The sequence below is a fragment of the Phacochoerus africanus genome, chromosome 14 (genome assembly GCF_016906955.1).
Source record: "Phacochoerus africanus isolate WHEZ1 chromosome 14, ROS_Pafr_v1, whole genome shotgun sequence".
NCBI classification, from domain to species: domain Eukaryota; kingdom Metazoa; phylum Chordata; class Mammalia; order Artiodactyla; family Suidae; genus Phacochoerus; species Phacochoerus africanus.
Window position 1 is genome coordinate 38,695,826 of NC_062557.1, and position 24,826 is coordinate 38,720,651.

The window sequence follows — 24,826 nt, forward strand, 5'->3', positions numbered from 1 at the left end:
TGTGACACGATGATCTAGCGTCAGAAGCGTCATTTCTGATGTACTCATGGTTGATTTGGTCACCCTGTAAGGTCATGTGGGATGTGGGTATTGTGGGGGCCATTTTTGGCAAATACATTCTGCCAGAGTCCCCAGCAACTTAGAATAGTGTTGAACACATGGCATGAATTCAGTAAATACTATTGTGTGAGTGAGTGATGAGTAATTTAAACACCCCGGGTAGATGATGACAAAATTAAAAAAATTCCAAATAGGAACAGGTTGCCCCCAGTACCCAAATAACTACATATATACCTTCACCTTTTATAGATACAGTCTCTTCTACCTATTCTATTTCGAACGTCAGAATCTATGAATTTATCATTTGGAACTAAACTTCCTTTTTTTTTTTTTTTTTTTTTTTAAAAAGAGCTTCACCCATGGCATATGGAGGTTCCCAGGCTAGGGGTCTAATCAGAGCTGCAGTTGCAGTAGGGCACAGCCACAGCAGCGCCAGATCTGAGCTGCATCTGTGACCTGTGCTGAAGCTTGTGGCAGTGCCAGATCCTTAATGCATTGAGTGGGGGCCAGGGATCGAACCCACATCCTTATGGATACTAGTTGGAGTCATAACCCCCGATCCATAAAGGGAACTCTGAAACTAAACTTCTTAAAGTCTTTGCATCTTTGTCACTGTTGGCATGCCTTTTTTCCCTGTTCTTCTCGGTTGGACCTCCCATGTCTTTCTTGGGACTGTGGTGTTTTCTCCATCCAGTGGCTGGCTAGTGTCTTAAAGTGACCAGCCTTTGTTAGGCCCAGCTGAGGCCCACGTGAGGATACTTGAGATGTCAGCCAGGTTACGGCTACACGGGCAGTTGCTTTACAGCGTCATGTCATGCTGGGGGAGTATCTGTGGTGATACTGAATGGTGATTCTCAAGTTCTTTAGCTCTGTGTGTATTATGTGTATCTACCCTCTTTCCAGCCATCGTATCAGTCGATTTATATGGTAGGAAAAGCAAAAAAAACCACTCCTCCAAATGAAGATGTTGAGATATTTTAGCATATTACTACTAAAGCTTTCTGGATAACTGAGAACAATTTTTGAATCTTTTATTTCATTTTATTTTAATATGAATGCTCCTCAACATTTTGTTTGGATTTTATGCTTATATTCTATCATGAAGTTTTTTTCCGGGCATTCCCATTGTGGCTAAGTGGGTTAAGGATCCATTGTTGTCTCTGTGGGGATGTGGGTTCAATCCCTGACCTTGCTCAGTGGGTTAAGGATCTGGTGTTGCTGCAGGCTGTGGCCTAGTTCCCAGATATGGCTCAAATCAGGTGTTGGTGTGGCTCTGGTGTAGGCCACAATTGCAGCTCAGATTTGACCCCTAGCTGGGGAAATTACATATGGTACGGCCATAAAAATTTTTTTTAAAAGAGAGTTTTTTCCCTTAACGAAAGATTGCCTCACTGATTTTTAGTTGTAAGAGTATTTTTTTTTTCTTTCCCCTTTTTTGGCCACATCCATGGCATGTTTAAGTTTCCAAGGCAGGGATCCATCCTGTGCCACGGCAGCAACCCAAGCTGCTGCAGTGACAATGCTGCATCCTTAACCTGCTTGCACCACGAGAAAACTCGTGTTAAGACAATTTTAACTTTTTTCCTAATGGAACATATTTCTGATATAATAATGAAATGAAATGTAATGAGGAAAGGGTTATTTATTGCAATGTAGGCTAAAATGCTTCCATTTTTTAAAGGATGGCTTTAAGGTTTTTTTTTTTTTTTTAAAGAAGTAGATAAACGTTTACTTAATGGAAGAAGAAAATGTGATTACACAGGCTTTTCATGTATTAAAAAAAAAAAAAACAGTGTATGCCTTCAGTATATATAATGAACCTCTAACCCCTAAAGCTAAAAATATTTTAGATCATTTTACACAGTCATCTCTAGAACCATTGTGGCCATTTTTCTGCTTATTCAACATGAGGAGACAAAGCAGTAGATAGAATTTCAGTTCTTTAACTCCTGATACTAGTGGGTTTTTGTCATAATTTTTAAAAAAGAAAAGTAGCTTCTATGGCAGTGAATAGACTGTGAATAGACTCTGACTCTGGGTAGCGATTCTGACTCTGCTCCAGGTATAGACATGGTGCCCAGGTCCCAGGAGCTCTCCGGTGTGGGGAGCAGACAGTTGTTAACTGCTTACGTGTTATTGAGATCACAGGCCCGCTGGGCAGACACTGACTCTGCATTTTATTTAGCACTTTGATGTTCTTTATTCAGAGACCAGCATCATGTCTGTTGTTTCTTATAACTCATAAAAAAAAAATACCTCTCTGGGATTGGTTTAGGACAGCTCCTCCTTTTTGTCTTTCATCTCACCCTACCCCCCATTCCCTTGGCCAGGAAAGCATTTTTCCCTCCAAGAAGTAAATGCAGCTGCCAGAGCAACTTGGGAGGCCGAGTCGTATACCATGGACAGCGATGTGGATGCTCCTTGGCGTGCTCCCTGGTCATCTGCATCCCAGTGTGCTGCAGTGGGAGTGATGCTGTCACTCAGAAAGCACCTTGCGGAGTTCCTGTCGTGGCGCAGTGGTTAGCGAATCCGACTAGGAACCATGAGGTTGCAGGTTCGGTCCCTGCCCTTGCTCAGTGGGTTAACGCCGAGCCGCGTCTGCTGTGGCTCTGGTGTAGGCCGGTGGCTGCAGCTCTGATTGGACCCCTAGCCTGGGAACCTCCATATGCCGCGGAAGCAGCCCAAAGAAATAGCAAAAAGACAAAAAAAAAAAAAAAGAAAGCACCTTGCAACCTTTGATCCCCAAGCATGGTCACTCTTTTACTTTCCTAACAGATAGTCCTTTCTCCGTCTTCCTGTACACAATTACTGGTTTTTTTTTTTTTTTTTTGGTCATGGTGTACAATTTTTTTTTTTTTTTTGGCTTGAGTGGGAGTTCAGTTCCCCCACAGGGCTTGAACCTGAGCAGCAGCAGCAGCAGTGAAAGCACGGAATCCTAATGGCTAGACCACCAGGGAACTAACTCCCTGCTAAGTTGATTTTGACACACCTGTGATATAATACCCATGTTTTCTTTTATTTGTTATGATCAGAATCTGCTAATCTTAGAAATGAAGTAAACTAGGGCTTCTTGTTGTGCTTGCTCTGAGACTACTCCCTGCTGAGATCCCTCTGCGGTCAGGATGTATTTCTGTGTCCTGAAAGGTGTACCTGACTGTGGCAGTATTTCACTCTTCTGGGCAATAGGAGAGAGTGGAGCAACTCAGCCTATTTGAGGTGTCTTTTCTTTTTTTTCTTTTTAGGGCTGCTCCTGAAGCATATGGAAGTTCCTAGGCCAGGAGTCTAATTGGAGCTGCAGGTGCTGGCCTACACCACAGTCACAGCCATGCCAGATCCGAGCTATGTCTGTGACCTGCACTGCAGCTCATGGCAACGTTGGATCCTTAACCCACTAAGCAAGGCCAGGGATTGAACCTGAATCCTCATGGATACTAGTGGGATTCGTTTCTGCTGCGCCACACTGGGAACTCTGTCAGGTGTTTTCTGTATGTATCGTTTCAACACATTCTGCTTGGGCAGTTGTAAGACCCTCCTGTGTGCGGAAGGCGCTGGCTGATGGTGTGGAGTGCTGGGGGCGGTAATCAGACCACAGCCACCCTCTAGTCACAAAGAAGCAGGAGCCCAGACACCTTGGATCTTTTCCTGGTCCTGTCACCTGTCTTCTCCAAGTTGAAATCATCTCACCCTTTCCACACCTTGCATTTTCCCATCTGGAAAAGGGGTCAGGAGTGCCTGTCGGAAGAGCATCTGTGTATCTGTGACCTCTGAGTGCTCTCTGGCAGAAGTTGTTTTTCTAACCTTTGGACTCAGCTTTGGCATTTTAAGCAGGTTTGTTGGCATGAAACTGCCTTGCACCAGCGGGGAGGGAGCATCGTGTCTGTCTCACTGGGATTCTGCCCTGAGGACTCAAAATCTGCTTTCTTTTCCCTGCAGTACCAAGTACTCTATCGCTGCCCAAGAAATGAGAATTCACTGAGTAAGCAAGGCTGTCAGCCCACCCATTACTTACCCATGGCCCTTGATGAAGACCTTTGTGCTGAAAAGGCCAGTGAGCCTGGGACACTGGCTTCGGGAGGGCAGGTGGCTTCCCAAACAGAATGATTATTTGGGAGGCTATCAGACGGAGTCCCTCTTAATTAGACAGAAGCTAGATAACTTGGTTGGAAATTTGATTAGTATCTTCCACATTCAGGATGGAGTTATCAGCAGCCGTTCAAAAGCCTGATTTTGTGTGTTTATTACTATGGTGACTTTGCTTTTTAAACTATTGAATTCTGCCAGGGAAAGACTTGGAAGTGGCAAGAGACTGCGCTCTGCTGCAGGACAGGATGTTCCCACAAAGTTCTGCCTGTTTCCATGTACATCTAACCCTCCCATCTGCGCACATTGCCTTTTTATTTATTTTTATTTGTTTGTTTTGCTTTTTAGGGCCGCACCCATGGCATATGGAGATTCCCAGGCTAGGGGTCTAATCAGAGCTACAGCTCCCGGCCTGCACCACAGCCACAGCAACTGGGGATCTGAGCCACGTCTGCGACCTATGCTGGATCCTTAACCCACTGAGCAAGGCCAGGGATCGAACCTGCAACCTCATGGTTCCTAGTTGTATTCATTTCCGCTGCACCACGACAGGAACTCCCAGGTTGCTTTTTTTTTTTTTTGGTCTTTTTGCTATTTCTTTGGGCCGCTCCTGTGGCATATGGAGGTTCCCAGGCTAGGGGTCCAATCAGAGCTGTAGCTGCCAGCCTACACCACAGCTGCAGCAATTCGGGATCCGAGCCGCGTCTGCGATCTACACCACAGCTCACGGCAACGCTGGATCATTAACCCACTAAGTGAGGGCAGGGATCGAACTCGCAACCTCATGGTTCCTAGTCGGATTCGTTAACCACTGCGCCACGATGGGAACTCCACCCCAGGTTGTCTTTTTAAACTTGATTTATTTATTTTTTATTTTAAAATTTAATTGGAGTGTCATTGACTTACAGTGTTGCATTAGTTTCAGGCATACAGCAAAGTTGTGCACATTTCCTTATGTGACTAGTTTCTTGCTCCTTTCGTGATGAGGTTTCACCTTTATATCTCTCTGCACCCTGCATCGTCAAGTCAGCAGATGTGGGCCCCAAAGATGGGTGGTAAGCTTGGGTGAGGCAACTCCCTCTGGGCAAGGGTCATTTCTTGGGGGAGGGGGAGACTTGTGACCTGTCAGCACCAGCATGCTGAGTGCCTTGTCTTGAGGGGGAATTCGATGGCCCATCACAGCATTCCCTTTGCAGTGGTTCTCACAGTGTGTCCCCTGCCTGGCAGCGTCAGCATCACCTGGGAAATAAATGCCACGTCTCAAGCCCTACCCCAGGACCACTGAATCAGAAACTCTGAGGGTGGGGCTTAGCGATCTGGGGTTCACCAAGCCCACCAGGTGATTCTCATGCACACTCGAGTGTGAGAACCACTGTGTATTTATACACGTGGGATTATTTTAATTTTTTAATTGAGGTGTAATTGACATAGAACATTATATCAGTTTCAGGTGTGTAACATAATGATTCGATATTTGTATGTATAGCAGAATAATCACAGTAAGTCTCATTAATACTTGTCACCATCTATAGTTAACACATTTTTTATTTTCTTGTGATGACAACTTTTATGATTACTCTCCGTGGAGTTCCCTTGTGGCACAGTGGGTTAAGGATCTGGTGGTGTCACCACAGAGACTCAGGTTACTGCTGTGGTGCGGGTTTGATCCCTGGTCTGGGAACTTCCACATGCCATGAAAAATTACTCTCTGAGCAACGTGCAAGTATGCAGTACAGTATCATTAATGATAGTCCCCATGCTGTACATTACATCCCCAGGACTTCCGTTCTCACGTGAAGTTTGTGTCTTTTAGCCTCTTCACCCATTTAGCCTCCACCTCTGACAACCACCTATCTGTTCTCTACATGTTTAAGATTGCACATAAAATTGATACTATATTTATAGTATTTGTCCTTCTCTGACTTCTCATTTAGCATAATGCCTTCAGGATCCATCCATGTTACTGTAAATAGCAAGATTTCCTTCTTTATGGCTGATAAATGTTCTATTGCATATATATATACACCACATTTTCTTTATCCATTCATCCATCCATGGACACTTAGGTTGTTTCCATGTCTTAGCAGTGAATGGGGGTTGGGAAGGTGGGGGGAGGGTGTATATATCTTCTTGTGTTAGTGTTTTTGTTGGATAAATACCCAGAAGTAGAATCCCTGGATCATATGCTAATTCTATTCTTAATTTTTTGATGACCCTCCATACTGTTTTCTGTAGTGGCTGCACCAATTTACATTCCCACCCACAGTGCACAAGAGTTCCTTTTTCTCCACATCCTCACCAACACTTTGTTATTTATTGTGTTTTTTGTTTGTTCTTTCTTTTTTTGGCTACCCCACAGCACATGGAGTTCCCAGGCAAGGGGTCAGATCTGAGCCACACTTGCTACCTACACTGCACTTGGGCAGTGCAGGATCTTTCAGCCCACTGTGCTGGACCTGGGAATTGAACCTGTGTCTGGGAGCTGCAGAGATGCTACCCATCCCGTTGCACCACAGTAGGAACTCCTGTCTTTTTGGTAATAGTGATATCTCATTATGGTTTTGATTTGTATTTCCTTGATGATTAATGTTGACCCTTTTCATTCATGTACCTGTTGACCATCTGTATTTTTTCTTTGGGAAAATGTATATTCAGATCCTTTGACCATTCTAAAATCAGAATTTTTTTTTTTTTTTTTGCTGTATTAACCCTTTATTGGTTATATCATTTGCAAATATTTTCTCCCATTCTGTAGGTTGTCTTTTCATTTTGTTTAGTTGCCTTTGCTGTGCCAAAGCTTTTTAATTTGATGTAGTCCTGCTTATTTTTGCTTTTGTTGCCAAATTCAAAAAATCATCACCAAGGCTATTATCAAAGAGCTTATCTTGTATGTTTTCATTTAGGAGTTTTGTGATTTCAGATCCTTTAATCCTGAATGATTCATATTTTTAATCCACCTGGAGTTAATTTTTTATATGGTATAAGATAGTAGACCAGTTTCATCCCTTTGCTTGTGGCTATGCAGTTTTTCCTAACACCAGTTGTTGGAGAAACTGTCCTTTCCCCATTGTATATTATTGGTAGCTTTGTTGTAAATTGACCGTATGTGCATGGGTTTATTTCTAGGCGCTCTATTCTCATTCATTGATCATGTCTTTTTTGCTGATGCCATTCTGTTTTGATTACTGTAGCTTTAAAATAAAGTGTGATGTCCCTCAGCTTGGTTCTTTCTCAAGATTGCTTTGGCCATTTGGGAACTTTATTTCCATACACATTTTAGGATTATTTGTTCTATTTCCGTGAAAAAAGCCATTGGGAATTTGATAGAAATTGCATCAAATCTTTAGAGTGCCTTGGGTAGTATGGACATTTAAATAGTATCGACCCTTCCAATTCATGAACACAATATATCTATTTATTTGTGTCTTCAATTTCTTTCATAAATGTCACACAGTTTTCAGTGTACAGGTCTTAACCTCCTTGTTTAAATTTATTCCTAAGTATCTATGGAGTTCCCCTCGTGGTGCAGTGGTTAACCAACTCGAATAGGAACCTTGAGGTTGTGGGTTCGATCCCTGGCCTTGCTCAGTGGGTGAAGGATCTGGCACAGACGCGGCTCAGATCCTGCATTGCTTTGGCTCTGGCGTATAGGCTGGCAGTTTCGCTACAGCTCCGATTGGACCCCTCGTCTGGGAACCTCCATATGCTGCCGGTGCAGCCTTAGAAAACACAAAAAGACATAAAAAAATTTATTTGTGAGTATCTTATTCTTCCTGATGCAATTGTAAATAGGATTGTTTTTTTAATTTCTTTTTCTGATAGTTCATTATTAGTCTATAGAAATGCAACAGATTTCTATATACTGATTTTATATCCTACTCTACTGAATTCATTGATGAGTTCTAATTTTTTTTGGTGCAGTCTTTTAGGGTTTTTAATGTATAATGTCATGTTATCTGCAAATAGCAACAGTTTTACTTCTTCCTTTCTGATTTGAGTGGGTTGTATTTCTCTTTCTTGCCTCATTGCTCTGGCTAGGACTTCCAATGCCATGTTGAATAAAAGTGGCAGAAATGGGCATCCTAGCCTCTTTTCTGATCTTAGAGGAAAAGCTTTCATCTTTTCTCTGCTGAATATGATGGTTGCTGTGGGCTTGTGATACATGGCTTTTATTATGTCGAGGGATGTTGTCTCTATACCCGCTTTGTTAAGACTGTTCACCATAAATGGATGTTGCATTTTGTCAGATGCTTTTCTGCATCTATTGAGATGATCATGTGATTTTTACCCTTCCTTTTGTTAATGTGGTGTGTCACACTGGTTGATTTGTAGGTGTTTTACCATCCCGAATCCTTGGAATAAATCCTACCAGATCATGGTGTGTGAATCTTTTAGTGGACTATTGAATTTAGTTCACTGATATTTTGAGGATTTTCCCATTATGTTTATCAGAGATAGTGACCTCTAATTTTCTTTTCTTGTGGTATCTTTGAGTTTGGTATTAATGTAACACTGGCCTTGTAGGATGAGTTTGGAAGTGTTTCCTCTTCTATGTTTTGGAAGAGTCTGAGGATTCGTATGTATTCTTTAAATGTTTGGTTAGGGATTCAGTTTTCTTCCTAGTTATTGGTCTGCTTAGATTTTCTCTTTCTTCATGACTCAGTCCTGGAGTGTAATTGTTTACAGTAGTCTGTCTCCCTTTTTCTTTCTTTCGCTTTTTTTTTAGGGCTGTAGCTGCGGCATATGGAGGTTCCCAGGCTAGGGGTCAAATTGGAGCTGTAGCTGCTGGCCTACACCATAGCCACATCCACGCCACATCAGAGCCACGTTTGCGACCTACACCACAGCTTGAACTATGCCACAGCTCTCAGCAATGCTGGATCCTTGACCCACTTGAGCAAGGCCAGGGATCAAATCTGTGTCCTCATGGATTCTAGTCAGATAGGTTTCCACTGCACCAGGACAGGAACTCCAACAGTAGTCTCTTAAGATCCTTTGTATTTTTGTGGTACCAGTGGTAAAATTTCTTCTTTCACTTCTAATTTTGATTCCTTTTGTCTTTTTTTTCCTTGGGGAGTCTAGCTAAAGGTTTGCCAATTTTGTTTATCTTTTCAAAGAGCTGGCTGTTTATTTCATTGACCTTTTCTATTGTCTTTTTAGTCTCTATTTCCTCTCTAATCATTGTTATTTTTTTTCCTTTTACCAACTAGGGACTTTGTTTGTTCTAGTTCCTTGAAGTGTAAAGTTAGTTTCTTTGAGATCTTTGTTTCTTGATGGAACCATTTGTCATTAATATCACCACATTTGTGGCATACGAAAATCCCCTGGCCAAGGATTGAATCCAAACCCTAGCAACCAAATCTTTTAATTCACTGTGCTGGGCCAAAAATCAAACCCACACCTCCACAGCAATCTGAGCCACTGCAGTCAGGTTCCTAACCCACTGTGCCACAGTGGGAACTCTGGCATTTATCATTATGACTTCCCTCTTGGAGCTGCTTTTGCATTCCCCCCCCAATTTTTTTTCAAATGTAGAAGTTTTATTCTTTTTTTTTTGTCTTTTTTGCTATTTCTTGGGCCGCTCCCGCAGCATATGAAGGTTCCCAGGCTAAGGGTCTAATCAGAGCTACAGCCGCCAGCCTACACCACAGCCACAGCAACGTGGGATCCGAGCCGCGTCTGCAACCTACACCACAGCTCACGGCAACGCTGGATCCTTAACCCACTGAGCAAGGGCAGGGACTGAACCCGCAACCTCATGGTTCCTAGTCGGATTCGTTAACCACTGCGCCACGACGGGAACTCCTTATTCTGTGTTTTTAAAAAAAGGCAATAAATAAACCAAGTTCAGTTAATAGGAAGACTACTGGCAGATGGTTTAAATTTATGTCATGTAGACTATTAACAATTCAAATAATTTGCTTAATTTGAGTGAAGACTTCCTAGAATAATACAGTCATTGCTTTCTGTACTTAAAAGTAATTATTTTTTAAAAAACTCAAATGAATTTTATTATATTTATGGTTGTACAACCATCTCCACAGCCCACTTTTACAACATTTCCATCCCAAACCCAAGCACCACCCCCCTCAACCTGTCTCCTTTGGTAACTGTAAGTTTTTCAGAGTCTGTGAGTCAGTTTCTGTTCTGCAGAGAAGTTCATTATATCCTTTTTTTAGATTCCACATATAAGTAATGGCATATGACCTTTGTGTCCCACTGTTGAATTTCACTTGGCATGATAATTTCTAGGTCCATCATGTTGCTGCAGATGCCAGTATTTCATTCCTTTTTATGGCTGAGTAATATTCCATTGTGTATATGTACCACATCTTTATCCACTCCTCTCTCAATGGACATTTAGGTTGCTTCTATGTCTTGGCTATTGTATATAGTGCTGCAGTGAACACTGGGGTACATGTATTTTTTTTTTTTTTTGTCTTTTTGCCTTTTCTTGGGCCGCTCCCGCGGCATATGGAGGTTCCCAGGCTAGGGGTCCAGTCAGAGCTGTAGCTTGCCAGCCTGTGCCACAGCAACGCCAGATCAGAGCTGCATCTGTGACCTACACCAAAGCTAACAGCTATGCCAGATCCTTAACCCACTGAGCGAGGCCAGGGATCAAAACTGTGTCCTAATGGATGCAAGTCAGATTCATTTCTGCTGAGCCACAACAGGAACTCCCCACCCATTTTTTGATGGGGTTGTTTGTTTTTTTGGTATTGAGCGTCAGACAGTGTTTATATATCTTGGAGATTAATACCTTGTCAGTCACTTCATTTGCAAATATTTCCTCCCATTCTGTGGGTTGTCTTTTCGTTTTGTTTAGGGTTTCCCTTGCTGTGCAAAACCTTTTAAGTTTAATTAGGTCCCATTTGTTTTTGTTTTTATTGTCATTACTCAGGAGGTGGATTTAAGAAGATATTGCTGTGGTTTATGTCAGAGAGTGTTCAGCCTGTTTTCCTCTAAGAGTTTTATAGTATCTGGTCTTTTTTGTTGTTGTTGTTGTTGACTTTTGTCTTTTGTTGTTTTAAGGCCTCATCCGTGGTATATGGAGATTCCCAGGCTAGGAGTCTAATCGGAGCTACAGTTGCCAGCCTGTGCCACAGCCACAGCCATGCCGGATGGGAGCTGTGTCTGTGACGTACACCACAGCTCACGGCAATGCCAGATCCCTAACTCACTGAGTGAGGTCAGGGATCAAACCTGTGTCCTTATGGATGCTAGTCAGATTCACTTCCACTGGAGCCATGACAGAAACTCCCTATAGTATCTGGTAGGTTTTTAATCCATTTTAAGTTTATTTTTGTGTATGGTGTTAGGGAGTGTTCTAATTCCATTTTTTCACATGTAGCTGTCCAGTTTTCCCAGCACAGCTTATTGAAGGGACTGTCTTTTCTTCATTGTATATTCTTGCCTCCTTAGATTAGTTGACTGTAAGTGTGTGGGTTTAATTCTGGGCTTTCTGTCCTGTTCCACTAATCTATATTTCTGTTTTTGTGCCAGTACCATACTATTTTGATGACTGTAGCTTTGTAATATAATCCAAAGTCAGGGAGCCTGATTTCTGTATCTCCATTTTTCTTTCTCAGGATGGCTTTGGCTCTTCTGGGTCTTTTTTTCTTCCAAGCAAATTAAAATATTTTGTTCTAGTTCTGTGAAAAATGCCATTGGTAATTTGATAGGGATTGCACTGAAACTGAAGATTGCCTTTGGTTGTATGATCATTTTGACAGTATTGATTCTTCCCAATCCAAGTGCATGGTATATATCTTGCCATCTGTCTGTGTCATCTTGGATTTCTTTCATCAGTGTCTTAGAGTTTTCAGAGTACAGGTCTTTTGTCTCTTTAGATAGGTTAATTCCTAGGTATTTTATTCCTTTTGATGTGATGGTAAATGGGATTGTTTCCCTAATTGCTTTTTCTGATCTTTCATTGTTAGTATATAGAAATGCAGTAGATTTCTGTGTATTTCGTATCCTGTGACTTTGCCAAATTCATTGAGCTCTAACAGTTTTCTGGTATAGTCTTTAGGTTTTTCTAGGTATAGTATCATGTCATCTACAAACAGTGATAGTTTTACTTCTTCCTTTCTAATTTTGATTCCTTTTCTTTTTCTTCTCTGATTGCCATGGCTAGGACTTCCAAAAGTATGTTGAATAGTAATGGCGAGAGTGGATATCCTTGTCTTGTTCCTGATCTTAGTGGGAATTCTTTCAGCTTTTCATCATTGAGAATGATAACTGTGTATGGCCTTTATTTTTATTTATTTATTTTTTGCTTTTTAGGGCCACACTGGTGGCACATGGAAGTTCCCAGGTTAGGGGTCCATTCGGAGCTACAGCTGCCAGCCTACACCATAGCCACAGCCAACATCAGATCTGAGCTGAATCCGCGACCCACACCACAGCTCACAGCAACACTGGATCCTTAACCTGCTGAGCGAGGCCAGGGATCAAACCCACAACTTCATGATTCCTAGTCAGATTCGTTTCCACTGCGCCATGATGGGAACTCCTGGCTTTTATTATGTTATGTTCACTTTCTGGAGGGTTTTTTTTTATCAGAAATGGGTATTGGATTTTGTCAAAAACTTGTCCTGCATCTATTGAGAGGATAATATGGTTTTTATTCTTCTGTTTGTTAATGTGGTGTATCACACTGATTGATTCGTGGATATTGAAAAATCCTTGCATCCCTGGAATAAATCTCACTTGATCACGGTGTACAGTCCTTTTAATGTATTGCTGGATTCAGTTTACTAGTATCTTGTTGAGGATTTTTGCATCTATGTTCATCGGTGATACTGGCCTGTAATTTTCATTTTTTTGTGGTATGTTTGGTTTTGCTGTCAGGGTGATGGTGGCCTCATAGAATGAGTTTGAGAGTGTTCCTTCCTCTGCAATTTTTTGGAATAGTTCAGAAGGATAGGTGTTAGCTCTTCTCTATGTTTGATATAATTTTCCTGTGAAGCTATCTGGTCCTGGACTTTTGTTTGTTAGAAGTTTTTTAATCAGTTTCAATTTCAGTACTTGTGATTGGTCCATTCATCTTTCCTCTTTCATCTTGGTTTAGGCTTGGAAGATTGTACTTCTCTAAGAATATGTCTATTTCTTGTAGGTTGTCCATTTTATTTGCATACAGTTGCATGTAGTAGTCTCTTAAGATCTTTGTATTTCAGTGATGTCTGCTGTAATTTCTCCTTTTTCATTTCTTTCTTTTTTGTTGGTGTTGTTGTAAGGAGTCTTTTTTGTTTTGTTTTGATTTCTTGGGCCACTCCTGTGGCATATGGAGGTTCCCAGGCTAGGGGTCAAATCAGAGCCATAGCCACCAGCTTATGCCAGAGCCCCAGCAATGCAGATCCGAGCCACATCTGCAACCTACACCACAGCTCACGGCAACGCTGGATCCTTAACCCACTGAGCAAGGCCAGGGATCGAACCCACAACCTCATGGTTCCTAGTCAGATGTGTTAACCACTGAGCCATGATGGAAACTCCATTTTTCATTTCTAATTTTTTTTTTTTGTCTTTTTAGGGCTGCCCTGGAGGCATATGGAGGTTACCAGGCTAGGGGTCAATCGGAACTGCATCTGAGCTACATCTGTGACCTACACCACAGCTCATGGCAACACTGGATCCTTAACCCACTGAGCAAGGCCAGGTATCGAAGCTCCGTCCTCATGGATGCTAGTCAGATTTGCTTCATTGAGCCATGATGGGAACTCCCATTTCTAATTTTATTGATTTGAATCCTCTTTTTTTCTTGATTAGTCGTCTGGCTAAGGGTTCATCAATTTTGTTGATCTTTTCAAAGAACCAGCTTTTAGTTTCATTGATTTCCCCCCCCCCCATGGTTTTCTTAGTTTCTGTTTCATTTATTTCTGTTATTTATTTCTGATCTTTATGATTTCTTTCCTTCTGCTAACTTTAGGTCTTGTCCTCTCTCTAGTTGCTTTAGGTATAAAGTTAAGTTGTTTATTTGAGATTTTCCTTGTTTCTTGAGGTAGGCTTGTTTTGCTATAAACTTCCCTCTTAGAACTGCTTTTGCTGCATCCCATAGGTTTTGGGTTGTGTCTTTATTATCATTTGCTTCTAGGTATTTTTCAGTTTCCTCTTAGATCTCTTCAGTGATCTGTTGGTTGCTTAGTAGCATGTTGTTTAGTCTCCATGTGTTTGTGTGTTCTGCAGTTTTTTTCTCATTGATTTCCAGTTGTATAGCATTCTGGTTGGAAAAGATGCTTGATATAATTTCAATTTTCTTAAATTTACTGAGGTTTGATTTGTGATCTAGCTTAGAGGATAATCTGTGTGCACTTGAGAAGAATGTGTATTCTGCTGCTTTTGGATGGAATGTTCTATAAATAGTTATTAAGTCCATCTGGTCGAGTGCATCATTTAATTTCCTTCTTGATTTTCAGTCTGGATGATCTGTCCATTGCTGTAAGTGGGGTGTTAAAAAGTCCTCTGCTATTATTGTGTTATTGTCAATTTCTCCTTTTAAGGTTGTTAGCATTTGCCTTATATATTGAGGTGATCCTATGTTGGGTGCATATACATTTATAATTGTTATATCTTCTTGGATTGATCCTTTGATCATTATGTAATGTCCTTCTTTGTCTCTTAAAATATTCTTTAAGGTCTGTTTTGTCTGCTGTGAGTATTACTATTCCAACTTTCTTTTGATTTCTGTTTAATGGAATATTTTCTTCCATCCTCTCACTTTCAATTTGTATGTGGCCGTAGAACTGAAGTGGGTCTCTTGAAGATAGCATGTATATATGGGTCTTGTTTTTGTATCCATTCAGCCAGTCTCTGTCCTTTGATTGGGGCATTTAGTCCATTTACATTCAAGGTAATTATTGATATGTATGTTCTTATTGCCATTTTATTGATTGTTTGGGATTTATTTTTGTTGGTCTTTTTTTCTTGTTCTCTTGTGGTTTGATGACTATCTTTAGTGTTGAATTTGGATTATTTTTTCTTATTTGTGTGTCTATCTATTGTAGATTTTTGGTTTGTAATTACCATGAAGTTTTGATAAAGGAGTCTATATATGTACATACAAGATTGTTTTAAGTTGTTGGGCTCTTAATTGCAAGTGCATCTCTAGTATCCCGCAGTTGTACTCTCATCTTCTCAGTTTCTGATTTTGTGTGTGGATGATTTCCTACCTTTACTATATATGTACCTTTACTGGTGAGCCTTATCATTTGTAGTATTTTTCTTTCTAGTTGTGGCCCTTGCTTTTCCACCTAGAGAAGTTCCTTGAGTATTTGCTGTAAAGCTGGTTTTAGTGGTTCCGAATTCTTTTAGCTTTTCCTTGTCTGTAAAGCTTTTGATTTTTTTTTCAAATCTGAAAGCCTTGCTGGGTGGTCTTGGAGGATTTTTCCCTTCATCATTTAAGGTATATCATGCCACTCCCTTCTGGCCTGCAGAGTTTCTGCTAAAAAATCTGCTAACCTTATTGAGGTTCCCATGTATGTTATTTGTTTCTTTTCCTTAGCTGCTTTTGATATTTCCTCTTTGTCTTTAGTTTTGGTCAGTTGGATTAATGTGTGTCTCTGGGTGTTCCTCCTTGGTATATTTTATATGGTATTCGTAATGCTTCCTGGATTTGAGTGAGTGATTCCTTTCCCATGTTAGGGAAGTTTTTGGCTATTACCTCTTCAGATTTTTTTTTTTTTTTTTGGTCTTTTTGCTATTTCTTGGGCTGCTCCTGCGGCATATGGAGGTTCCCAGGCTAGGGGTCCAATCGGAGCTGTAGCCACCGGCCTACACCAGAGCCACAGCAACGCAGGATCCGAGCCGTGTCTGCAACCTACACTACAGCTCACGGCAACGTGGGATCCTTAACACAATGAGCAAGGCCAGGGACCGAACCCGCAACCTCATGGTTCCTAGTCAGATTCGTTAACCACTGCGCCATGACGGGAACTCACTCTTCAGATATTTTCTGTGGCCCTCTCTCTCTCTTCTCCTGATAATATAGATGCTGGCACCCATATAATACGGTTGTTGGTGCATTTAACCTTGTTCCAGAGTTCTCTTAGACTGTCCTTGTTTCTTTTCAATCTTTTTTCTCTTTTCTGTCCTGTGTCAGTCATTTCCACTAGTCTGTCCTTCACCTCGATTATTCATTCTTCTGCCTCCTGTATTCTATTGATTGCTGCTAGTGAATTTTCATTTTTATTTTTTGGTCTTTTTTTAGAGCTGCACCAGTGGCATATGGAGGATCCCAGTCTAGGGGTTGAATAGGAGCTGTAGCTGCCAGCCTACACTACAGCCACAGCAACGCCAGATCCTTAACCCACTGAGCGAGGCCAGGGATCAAACCTGCATCCTAATGGATACTGCTCAGATTCGTTTATGCTGAGCCACGATGGGAACTCCTCTAGTGAATTTTTTATTTCAGTTATTGTATTTTGCATTTCTGCTTGCTTAAATCTTCTGTTTCTTTGCTCCATGTTTCTTGAAATTTATCAATCTTTGCCTCCAGTTTATTTCCAAGATCTTGAATCATCTTTACTATCATTAGTGTAAAGTCTTTTTCTTGGTAATCTCCAGATCACTTAGCTGTTTTTCTGGTTCCCTTATCTGATTATAATTCTCTGCCTTTTCACTTTTTTTTTTTGGTCTTTTTGCCATTTCTAGGGCTGCTCCTGTGGCATATGGAGGTTTCCAGGCTAGGGGTCTTATCGGAGATGTGGCTGCTGGCCTACACAAGGGCCACAGCAACATGGGATCTGAGCTGCATCTGCAACCCACACCACAGCTCATGGCAATGTCGGATCCCTAACCCACTGAGCAAGACCAGGGACCAAACCCACAACCTCTTGTTTCCTAGTCAGATTCATTCACCACTGAGCCATGACAGGAACTCCTCCCTTTTCACTTTGTATAGATTTTTGTTGTGGTCTCCTTTTTGCAGATAATAGGGTTGTAGCCTCTCTTGCTTCTGATGTCTGTCCTCCTTGTGGCTGCAGGATTCCTGATGGGAGGGACTGGTGCCTGCCCACTGATTCTTACCCTTCTGATGGGTGGGGCTTTGTCTATAGGTGTGATTAAAGGTGGCTCTGTGCCTGGGGTGAGGGTCTTTAGGCAGCCTGCTTGCTAATGGGTGGGGCTGTGTTCCCATCTGATTTGTTGTTTGGCCTGGGGCTTCTTAGCCCTGATAGGTGAGGACAGATTTTTCCAAAATGGCCACCTCACGCTACCTACTGATGAAAATGGGATATTAAGGTCTGTTATTTTGTCTAGTTTTCCTTTGAGATCTGCTAATATGCTTTATATATTTAGATGCTCCTGTGTTGGGTGCATATATACGCACAAATATTTGATCCTCCTGTTAGATTGACCCTCTTTATCATTACATAATACCCTACTTTGTCTCTTATTAGTCTTTATTTTAAAGTCTGTTTTGGAGTTCTTGTTGTGGCACCTCAAGAGGAGAGGAATCTGACTAGGAACCATGAGGTTGCAGGTTCGATCCCTGGGTTAAGGATCTGGCGTTGCTGTGAGCTGTGGTTTAGGTCACAGATGTGGCTCGGCTCTGTGGCCAGCAGCTGTAGCTCTCATTAGACCCCCTAGCCTGGGAACCTCCGTATGCCATGGGTGTAGCCCATTTAAAAAAAAAAAAAAAAAGACAAAAAATTAAAAATTTCAAGTCTGATATAAGTATAGCTACTCCAATTTTCTTTTGGTTTCCATTTTCACGGAATATCTTTTTCCATCCTTTCACTTTCAGTCTCTGGGTGTCCTTACATCTGAAGTGTGTCTCTGTCCATACAGCTAAAGCAGATGACATATGTCATTAAGAAGAAAAATCCATTCTTCCACTGTTTTTATTGCAGAATTTAGTCCATTTACATTTAACTATTGATAAGTATGTACTTATTGCCTTTTGGCTATTGTTTTTGAGCTTTTTGTAATTCCTCTTTTCTTCTTTTGCTGTCCTACTTTGTGATCCGATGATTTTCTTCAGTGGTATGTGTTGATTCCTTTATCTTTTAGGTGTCTACTATATAAGTTTTTGCTTTATGATTACCATGAAGGCTTATACATAGCAACTTAGGTATTTTATAACAGTCTTAAGTTTCAACTCATTCTGAAGCTTTACATTTTTACTCCTCCACCTCCCACATTTTGCTTTTGACATATTTTATACCTTTTAATCTTGTGTATCCCTTAATTATATTTTACTACTACAACTTCTAAACTTCGTAGTAGCCTTATGAGCAATAAGTCTATACCACCTTTATATTACTCTAAAATTTACTCTATTTATCTCTACCAGTGAGATTTATTCATTCATGTTTTCCTGTTACTGATTAGCAGCCCTTATTTTCAGCTTTTAAGAAACTGTCTTAATTCTTCTAAGGCCAGTTTAACTTTTGCTTGTCTGGAAAACTTTTTTCTTTCTTTAAAATCTGAATGATAACTTTGCTGGGTATTTTTGTCTGGAAATTTTTTCTTTCAGTACCCTGAATATATCATGCCATTCCTTTCTGAAAAGCTTGTTGATGGGAGTTCCCTTGCTCCTTTTAAAAATTCTCTCATTTTTTCACTTTTAACAATTACAGTATGTCTTGGTGTGGGTCTCTCTGAGGTTTGTTTTATTTGGACCTCTCTGGGTTTCCTGGATCTGGATGTTTGTTTCCTTCCCTAGGTTAGGGAAATTCTCAGCCCCTTTCTCTCTCTCCTCCTTCTGGGACCCCTAGAATGTAACTGTTGGCCTACTTGATGATATCCCTCCAAGTCCCTTAAGCGGTCTTTACTTTTTTTCATTCTTCCTTATTGCTGCTCTGATGGTTTGAGTTTCACTGCTGTGTGTTTGAGATACTGAGCCTTTCTACCATGTCCTGCACTCTGCTCTCCAACCCCTCTCCTGTATTTTTCAATTCAGTTATTGTATTCAGCTCTGATTTCTTTTCGGTACTTCCTCTTTGTTGAAGTTCTCGCTGTGTTCATCCATTCTCTTCCATCCTGAGTTAAGTGAGCATCTTTATGACTACTGTTTTGAACTCTTTAACAGGTAATAAAACACTTATCTCCATTTCTTGAGGGCCCTTTTCTGAAGTTTTATCTTACTGTTTCTTTTGGGACCTATTTCTCTACTTCATCTTCCTTGACTCTCTGTGTTGGTTTTTGTGCAGGAGATAAAATAGCCACTTCTCCCCATCTTGGAGGAGTGACCTTTGTGTGGGAGATGAATCTTATTCAACTCTGCCTTTATCTTGGTTGGTTCTCAAACTTTTGTGTTTGTCCAAGCAGCCTATTTCATTTTCAGTGGCTCTCAGTAGTTGTAGGTGGGGCCAGACCTGTCATTCCACAGGGAAGGGTCTCCGTCGCCAGCTTTTAAAGTATGCAGATACACAGTCTTGCAGGATGTCCACCAGAGCCAGGTGATCTGGAGGTGTCCTTTGGGCAGCAGTCACAAACACCAGGGTGCCAGACGAGTGTAAAAGTGCCTTTCTGGTAGATACCTGAGACTTGGAGTGAGGCAGAGGGAGAACCCACAGATGGTGTCCACCAGCCTCTGTCCCTTGTCCCCAGAGTGTGTCAAAGCAGAAGCCTGCCCTTTAGGCTGAAGCTCCAGGAAAGACTGAGAGTGCGTTTCAGTCGTCTGTGTAGTGCTCTGGGGTAGGTAGTCAGCCAAGAACTGCATTTATCCCCAGAGCTAGGTGATCCAGAGGTGTCCCCTGAGTGGCAGCCACAAAAACTGGGGCACCAGAAACACATGGAAGCTACTCTCTGATAAATACTGCTGGCTGTGGAACACAGCAGATGGAGAGTGCCAAGATAGTGCCTGCTGTCTGAGTCTTTGGAGAGGATTACAGTAGACCCCTTACATGTGTGTTTAATTACAAGCCTGCACCTCAGGTTGCAAGCTATAATTATTTTTTGAAAACTACTTAAAAATATTAAATATGCACATATCATACGACCTAGCCCTTCCACTCCTAGGTATTTAACCAAGAGAAAGGAAGGCATATAAGGCGTAGTTCTATCAAATCCCTATATATGAGTGTTTACATCACCTCTCCTTGACCTTGGGTCAGTCTAAAACTAGAAACCCAGTTTCCATCAGTAGGTGAATGAACCGTATTATATCTGCACAATGCAACGCTATTCAGGAATAAAAAGGAACACCCATTGATAGACACAGTTTTATGGATATGAAATTAATCATGTGGAGTGAAAGCCAGATCAAAGAGAAAAACCCTATATTGTAGGATTCCATTGTATGAAAGTTGAGAAAACAGCTATAGTGACAGAAAGCAGATCGATGGTTGCTTAGGAATGGGGCTAGAGAGAGAGAGAGGGGTGAATTACAAAGGAGCATGAGGGAATTTTAGGGAGCGAATGGATATATTTGAGTATACACATATGTACACATAGGTCTAGCTGTATATAGGATTGTATGTCACTTATGTTTCAACAGAGCTGTAAAAAAATGAAAATTTAAGTGTGATTGTTACCTTGGAAAGGTGGAAGAACACACTTTTGATGTTGTCGGTCAGTGCTCCTATTGTTATTATTTATAAATAATAAGAGGGCCAACATGGAAGAGAAAACCAAATGAAAGCAGTTTCAGATTGCTCTCTACCACCAGCACCTCTTGTAGTTAGCACCCCCAGCTGCACGGCGGCGTGGCTGTCTGTGAAGCTGGCTTAGCTGCCAACCCACTGTGGCACCTGGCACGTTGCACACCGTCTCCCAGGGACTCTAGCTTGCTTTGCATCTCTTGCAGGCCCTGTGAGCAGAGCCTTACCTTTTGATATGCTGTTGTCTCTGGATCTCCTCCTCTCAAAAAATTCGTCTTTGTTATTAAAATTTTTTCACACCATGGGTTATGTGTCATTAACCAAAAACTAAGACTCAGGTTGGTGTTTCTTATTGGTGCATTCTTTAAATGCAGGGGGAGATGTATTTAACATGCTTTCTATGTCCTAGATTTATTCCATCTTAGCGGTCAAAACCCAGGAGGAATTCTTTTGACCTTCCTGACTGGCCACATTCCTGCCTCCTTGTCTTTCTGCAGATCTGATTTGTATCCACTGTGATCAGCACTCACTCCCTTAGGACTTTCCAGACCAGGGACTCCAGAGTAACCAGACTCCTTACCCGTGAGTAGCCCCCGTATCACCTCTGTCTGTGCAACGGGGGATGTTCTCATGCGACTGAAACCTCTCCAGGCAGCCCTCCAGCCCCCTGGGTGGGGAGGAGCTCACTCCTCAGAGGGCACAGAGGAAAAAGCAGTGTGTTTCCTTTTCTCTTGTTACTAAGAGACTGATATAGACAAGATACACTGTACTAATGAAAGAATATAGATTTTCAAATGTTAAGCTAAATTAATTCCCACACCCAGCTTAAGCCATTGGGATTCATTTTGGAGCTTAGTTAGCCACATCCAGGGTCAGATCAGCAAAAATGCTCGTTCACTTAGACAAATGAATTTTTGAGACCATGGTCTTCAACTTGCCTGGCATTATTTCCATGGAAATGCCATAGCGTAAGTGATCCAAAACTAGTTGGATTTCCAGAGTATTCAGATGTCACAAATACAGTAGGAGTTAGCTATTTTTTAAATTATAAAGGGCTAAAGTGACCATATGTCCTGCCTTTCTTTTCGTTTCTTGGCCGCACTGAGGCATATGGAGTTCCCTGGCCAGGGATAAGATCCGAGCTGCAGTTGTGACCTATGCCAGATCCTTTAACTTACTGAGCTGGACCAGGGATCAAATCTGCATCCTGGCACCACTGCATGCCGCCCATCCCATTGCACCACAGCAGGAACTCTGTGTCCTGGCTTTTTTGTGGCTGATCCAGTTTAGTGTCTTTTAGTCCATAAAAGCCATTTATTGGATATTTTACCTAAAGCGCTAACATTTTTATACCTTTGTAAGCTCTCTATGTCTAGAACTAGATTTAGGGAGATAGGGCCATCACAGCTGTGGAGGCAGGCAAGAAGTATATGAAAGAATTGGCTCGAGGAGGGATCAGAAGTTCTGACTTTTCCCTAATTACCAAGGAACACCACTGCCTTGTTGTTCAGGGATCAGTTTGGGCTGGTTTCTGTCTTAACTTTTCCTAAAATAGGATGATTATTTCACTTAGTGCTTTTAAAAAAAATAATCACCAAAGCGCTGAGTTTTACACTGACTCTATACATTTTCCTGTTTTTTGTTTTGTTGGTCTTTTTAAGGCTGCGCCTCCCAAATATGGGATTCCCAGGCCGAATTGGAGCCGCAGCTGCTAGCCTACACCACAGCCACACCAGAACCTAGCCTCATTTGTGACCTACACCGCAGCTCATGTCAACAGTGGATCCTTGGAGGTTCTGTCGTGGCACAGTGGTTAATGAACCTGACTAGGAACCATGAGATTGCAGGTTTGATCCCTGGCCTTGCTCAGTGGGTTAAGGATCTTGCGTTGCCATGGGCTGTGGTGTAGGCCAGCAGCTACAGCTCCGACTGGACCTCTAGCCTGGGAACCTCCATATGCCGCGGGAGCTGCCCAAGAAATGGCAAAAAGACAAAAAAAAAAAAAACCACAGTAGATCCTTAGCCCACTGAGTGAGGCCAGGCATGGATACTAGTCAGATTGGTTTCCCCTGAGCCACGACGGGAACTCCCTACTTTTCTTGTTAATCAATGAAAATGATTTGTCTACAGTCTTGAAAGAACACATTCTTACATAGAAATAACCATTTATTTCTAAGCCTTCTCACCTTTCCATTCCACAGACACTGCCAAAGGCTGTGATGAATCAGTGGCATGTAGAGTACTGACTGATATCTGTATTTTGCAGGAAGGAGACTGTCATTTCCGATTCCTGGGTGGAGGAAAACAAAAACACTCTGGTCTTGCTTCCAATGATGCAAGTGTGATTGCTGGCGTCTTCATGGGCTCCCGAGGTCACAGCACGCTACCGCGGACTCTCATGGCCCCTCGGATGATTTCTGAGGGAGACATAGGAGGCATTGCTCAAATCACCTCCTCCCTCTTCCTGGGCAGAGGCAGTGTAGCCTCCAACCGGCACCTCCTCCAGGCCCGCGGCATCACCTGCATTGTCAATGCTACCATCGAGATCCCCAATTTCAACTGGCCCCAATTTGAATATGTTAAAGTGCCTCTGGCAGACATGCCTCATGCCCCCATCGGACTGTACTTCGACACCGTGGCCGACAAAATCCACAGTGTGAGCAGGAAACATGGGGCCACCTTGGTGCACTGTGCCGCAGGGGTGAGCCGCTCGGCCACCCTCTGCATTGCCTACCTGATGAAGTTCCACAGCGTGTGCCTGCTGGAGGCGTACAACTGGGTGAAAGCCCGGAGGCCTGTCATCAGGCCCAACGTGGGCTTCTGGAGGCAGCTGATAGACTACGAGCGCCAGCTCTATGGGAAGTCGACAGTTAAAATGGTACAGACGCCTTACGGCATAGTTCCAGACGTTTATGAGAAGGAATCCCGACACCTGATGCCTTACTGGGGGATTTAAGCCACCAAAGCCATGCCTGCATCAGCAGCCCCTCGGGCAGTACCAGCATCTGCTACACACCGTCCGCTCCCCTCTTCACCTTTCTTTCCAAATGGTTGACTCTCGGCTCGCCCTGAAGTGTTTTTTACACTGGGTACTCACGTTTATTCTAAGAGAGGGGAGGAGGGGAGGAACGTAGGGGAACGCGTACATTGCTAGTAACATTTTTAAAACTAACTAACATTTTGGAATAGTGTTTATGAAAATCTTTAACTGGCTTTTAATCATTTTTAACAATTTGAACAGTTTAATAAACTGGTTCTGCTCTATTCTCAATCCCATGCCTTCTGGCATCATGGGAGGAGCTCAGTGCAAAAATCACTTTGGGTCCTGATTAACCCTTTCGATACAAGCTTTGCCCCAGGCTGCCGACCAAACAAATGCTTAGGGAGGATTGACACCGGCGTCAGTCTCTACCAGATCAGCCCTCCTCTTTCCTTCTGAATTTCTATTTAGTGACTCTGTAAGTTAAAAACCAAGCCTTTATTAGTTAGCTGTTAAGTAATTATAATGAAATCTGCTGCAAACACCCTCTTGGAATCAGTGTGTCCCAGGACTATTAGCATTATTTTTAATAAATATACCTGCTTATCATATTGGAATTTTTACTAATAAGAATTTCAAGGTAGAGTTCCCTTGTGGCACAGTGGGTTAAGCATCCAGTTTTGTCCCTGCAGTGGCTTGGACTGTTGCTGTGACATAGCTTTGACTCCTGGCCCCGGAATTTCCGCATGCCTTGGGTGAGTCAAAAAAATACTTCAGGATGTGTGTGTGTGTGTTTGTGTGTGTTGTGGATGGAAGATACTCTCCAGTAACTACTGAAATTTGGCTCCTGTGATAATTATGAACACAGCTTAAGCTACACACCCCAGTGAATGTCAACCTTTCATAGCCTTGCAGATGGGCAGATATTAGTATCATTTATAAAGTCAGAACAGAAGAAAACAACATAAGTACACTCTAAGAAAAGGTACAGTTTCCAGCTGTCTCTTGGTTAGTGGAGTGTAGCAAAGCACTGAGGCTGCCATCAAAGAAACTGATTTTTAACAAAAGGTGTGCTTACTGGCATATACAAACATGCCCTAAACCAAAACTCGATACAAAATGATGAGCTGAGAACAATGGTTTTCTTTGTTCAAACTTGGAA

The 24,826-nt window shown here is 42.0% G+C and overlaps 1 protein-coding gene across 1 annotated transcript in view; it reads left to right on the forward strand.

The window, feature by feature from the left end:
* The window catches only part of DUSP14 (dual specificity phosphatase 14), a 34,205-nt gene extending 9,932 nt beyond the window's left edge, over positions 1 to 24,273 (forward strand). The window contains exon 2 of the mRNA XM_047758660.1: positions 22,951 to 24,273. Coding sequence (XP_047614616.1) covers positions 23,044 to 23,640 — 597 coding nt within the window. The 5' untranslated portion in view covers positions 22,951 to 23,043 and the 3' untranslated portion in view covers positions 23,641 to 24,273. The remainder of the gene's footprint in view (positions 1 to 22,950) is intronic.
* Positions 24,274 to 24,826: the final 553 nt, after the last annotated feature.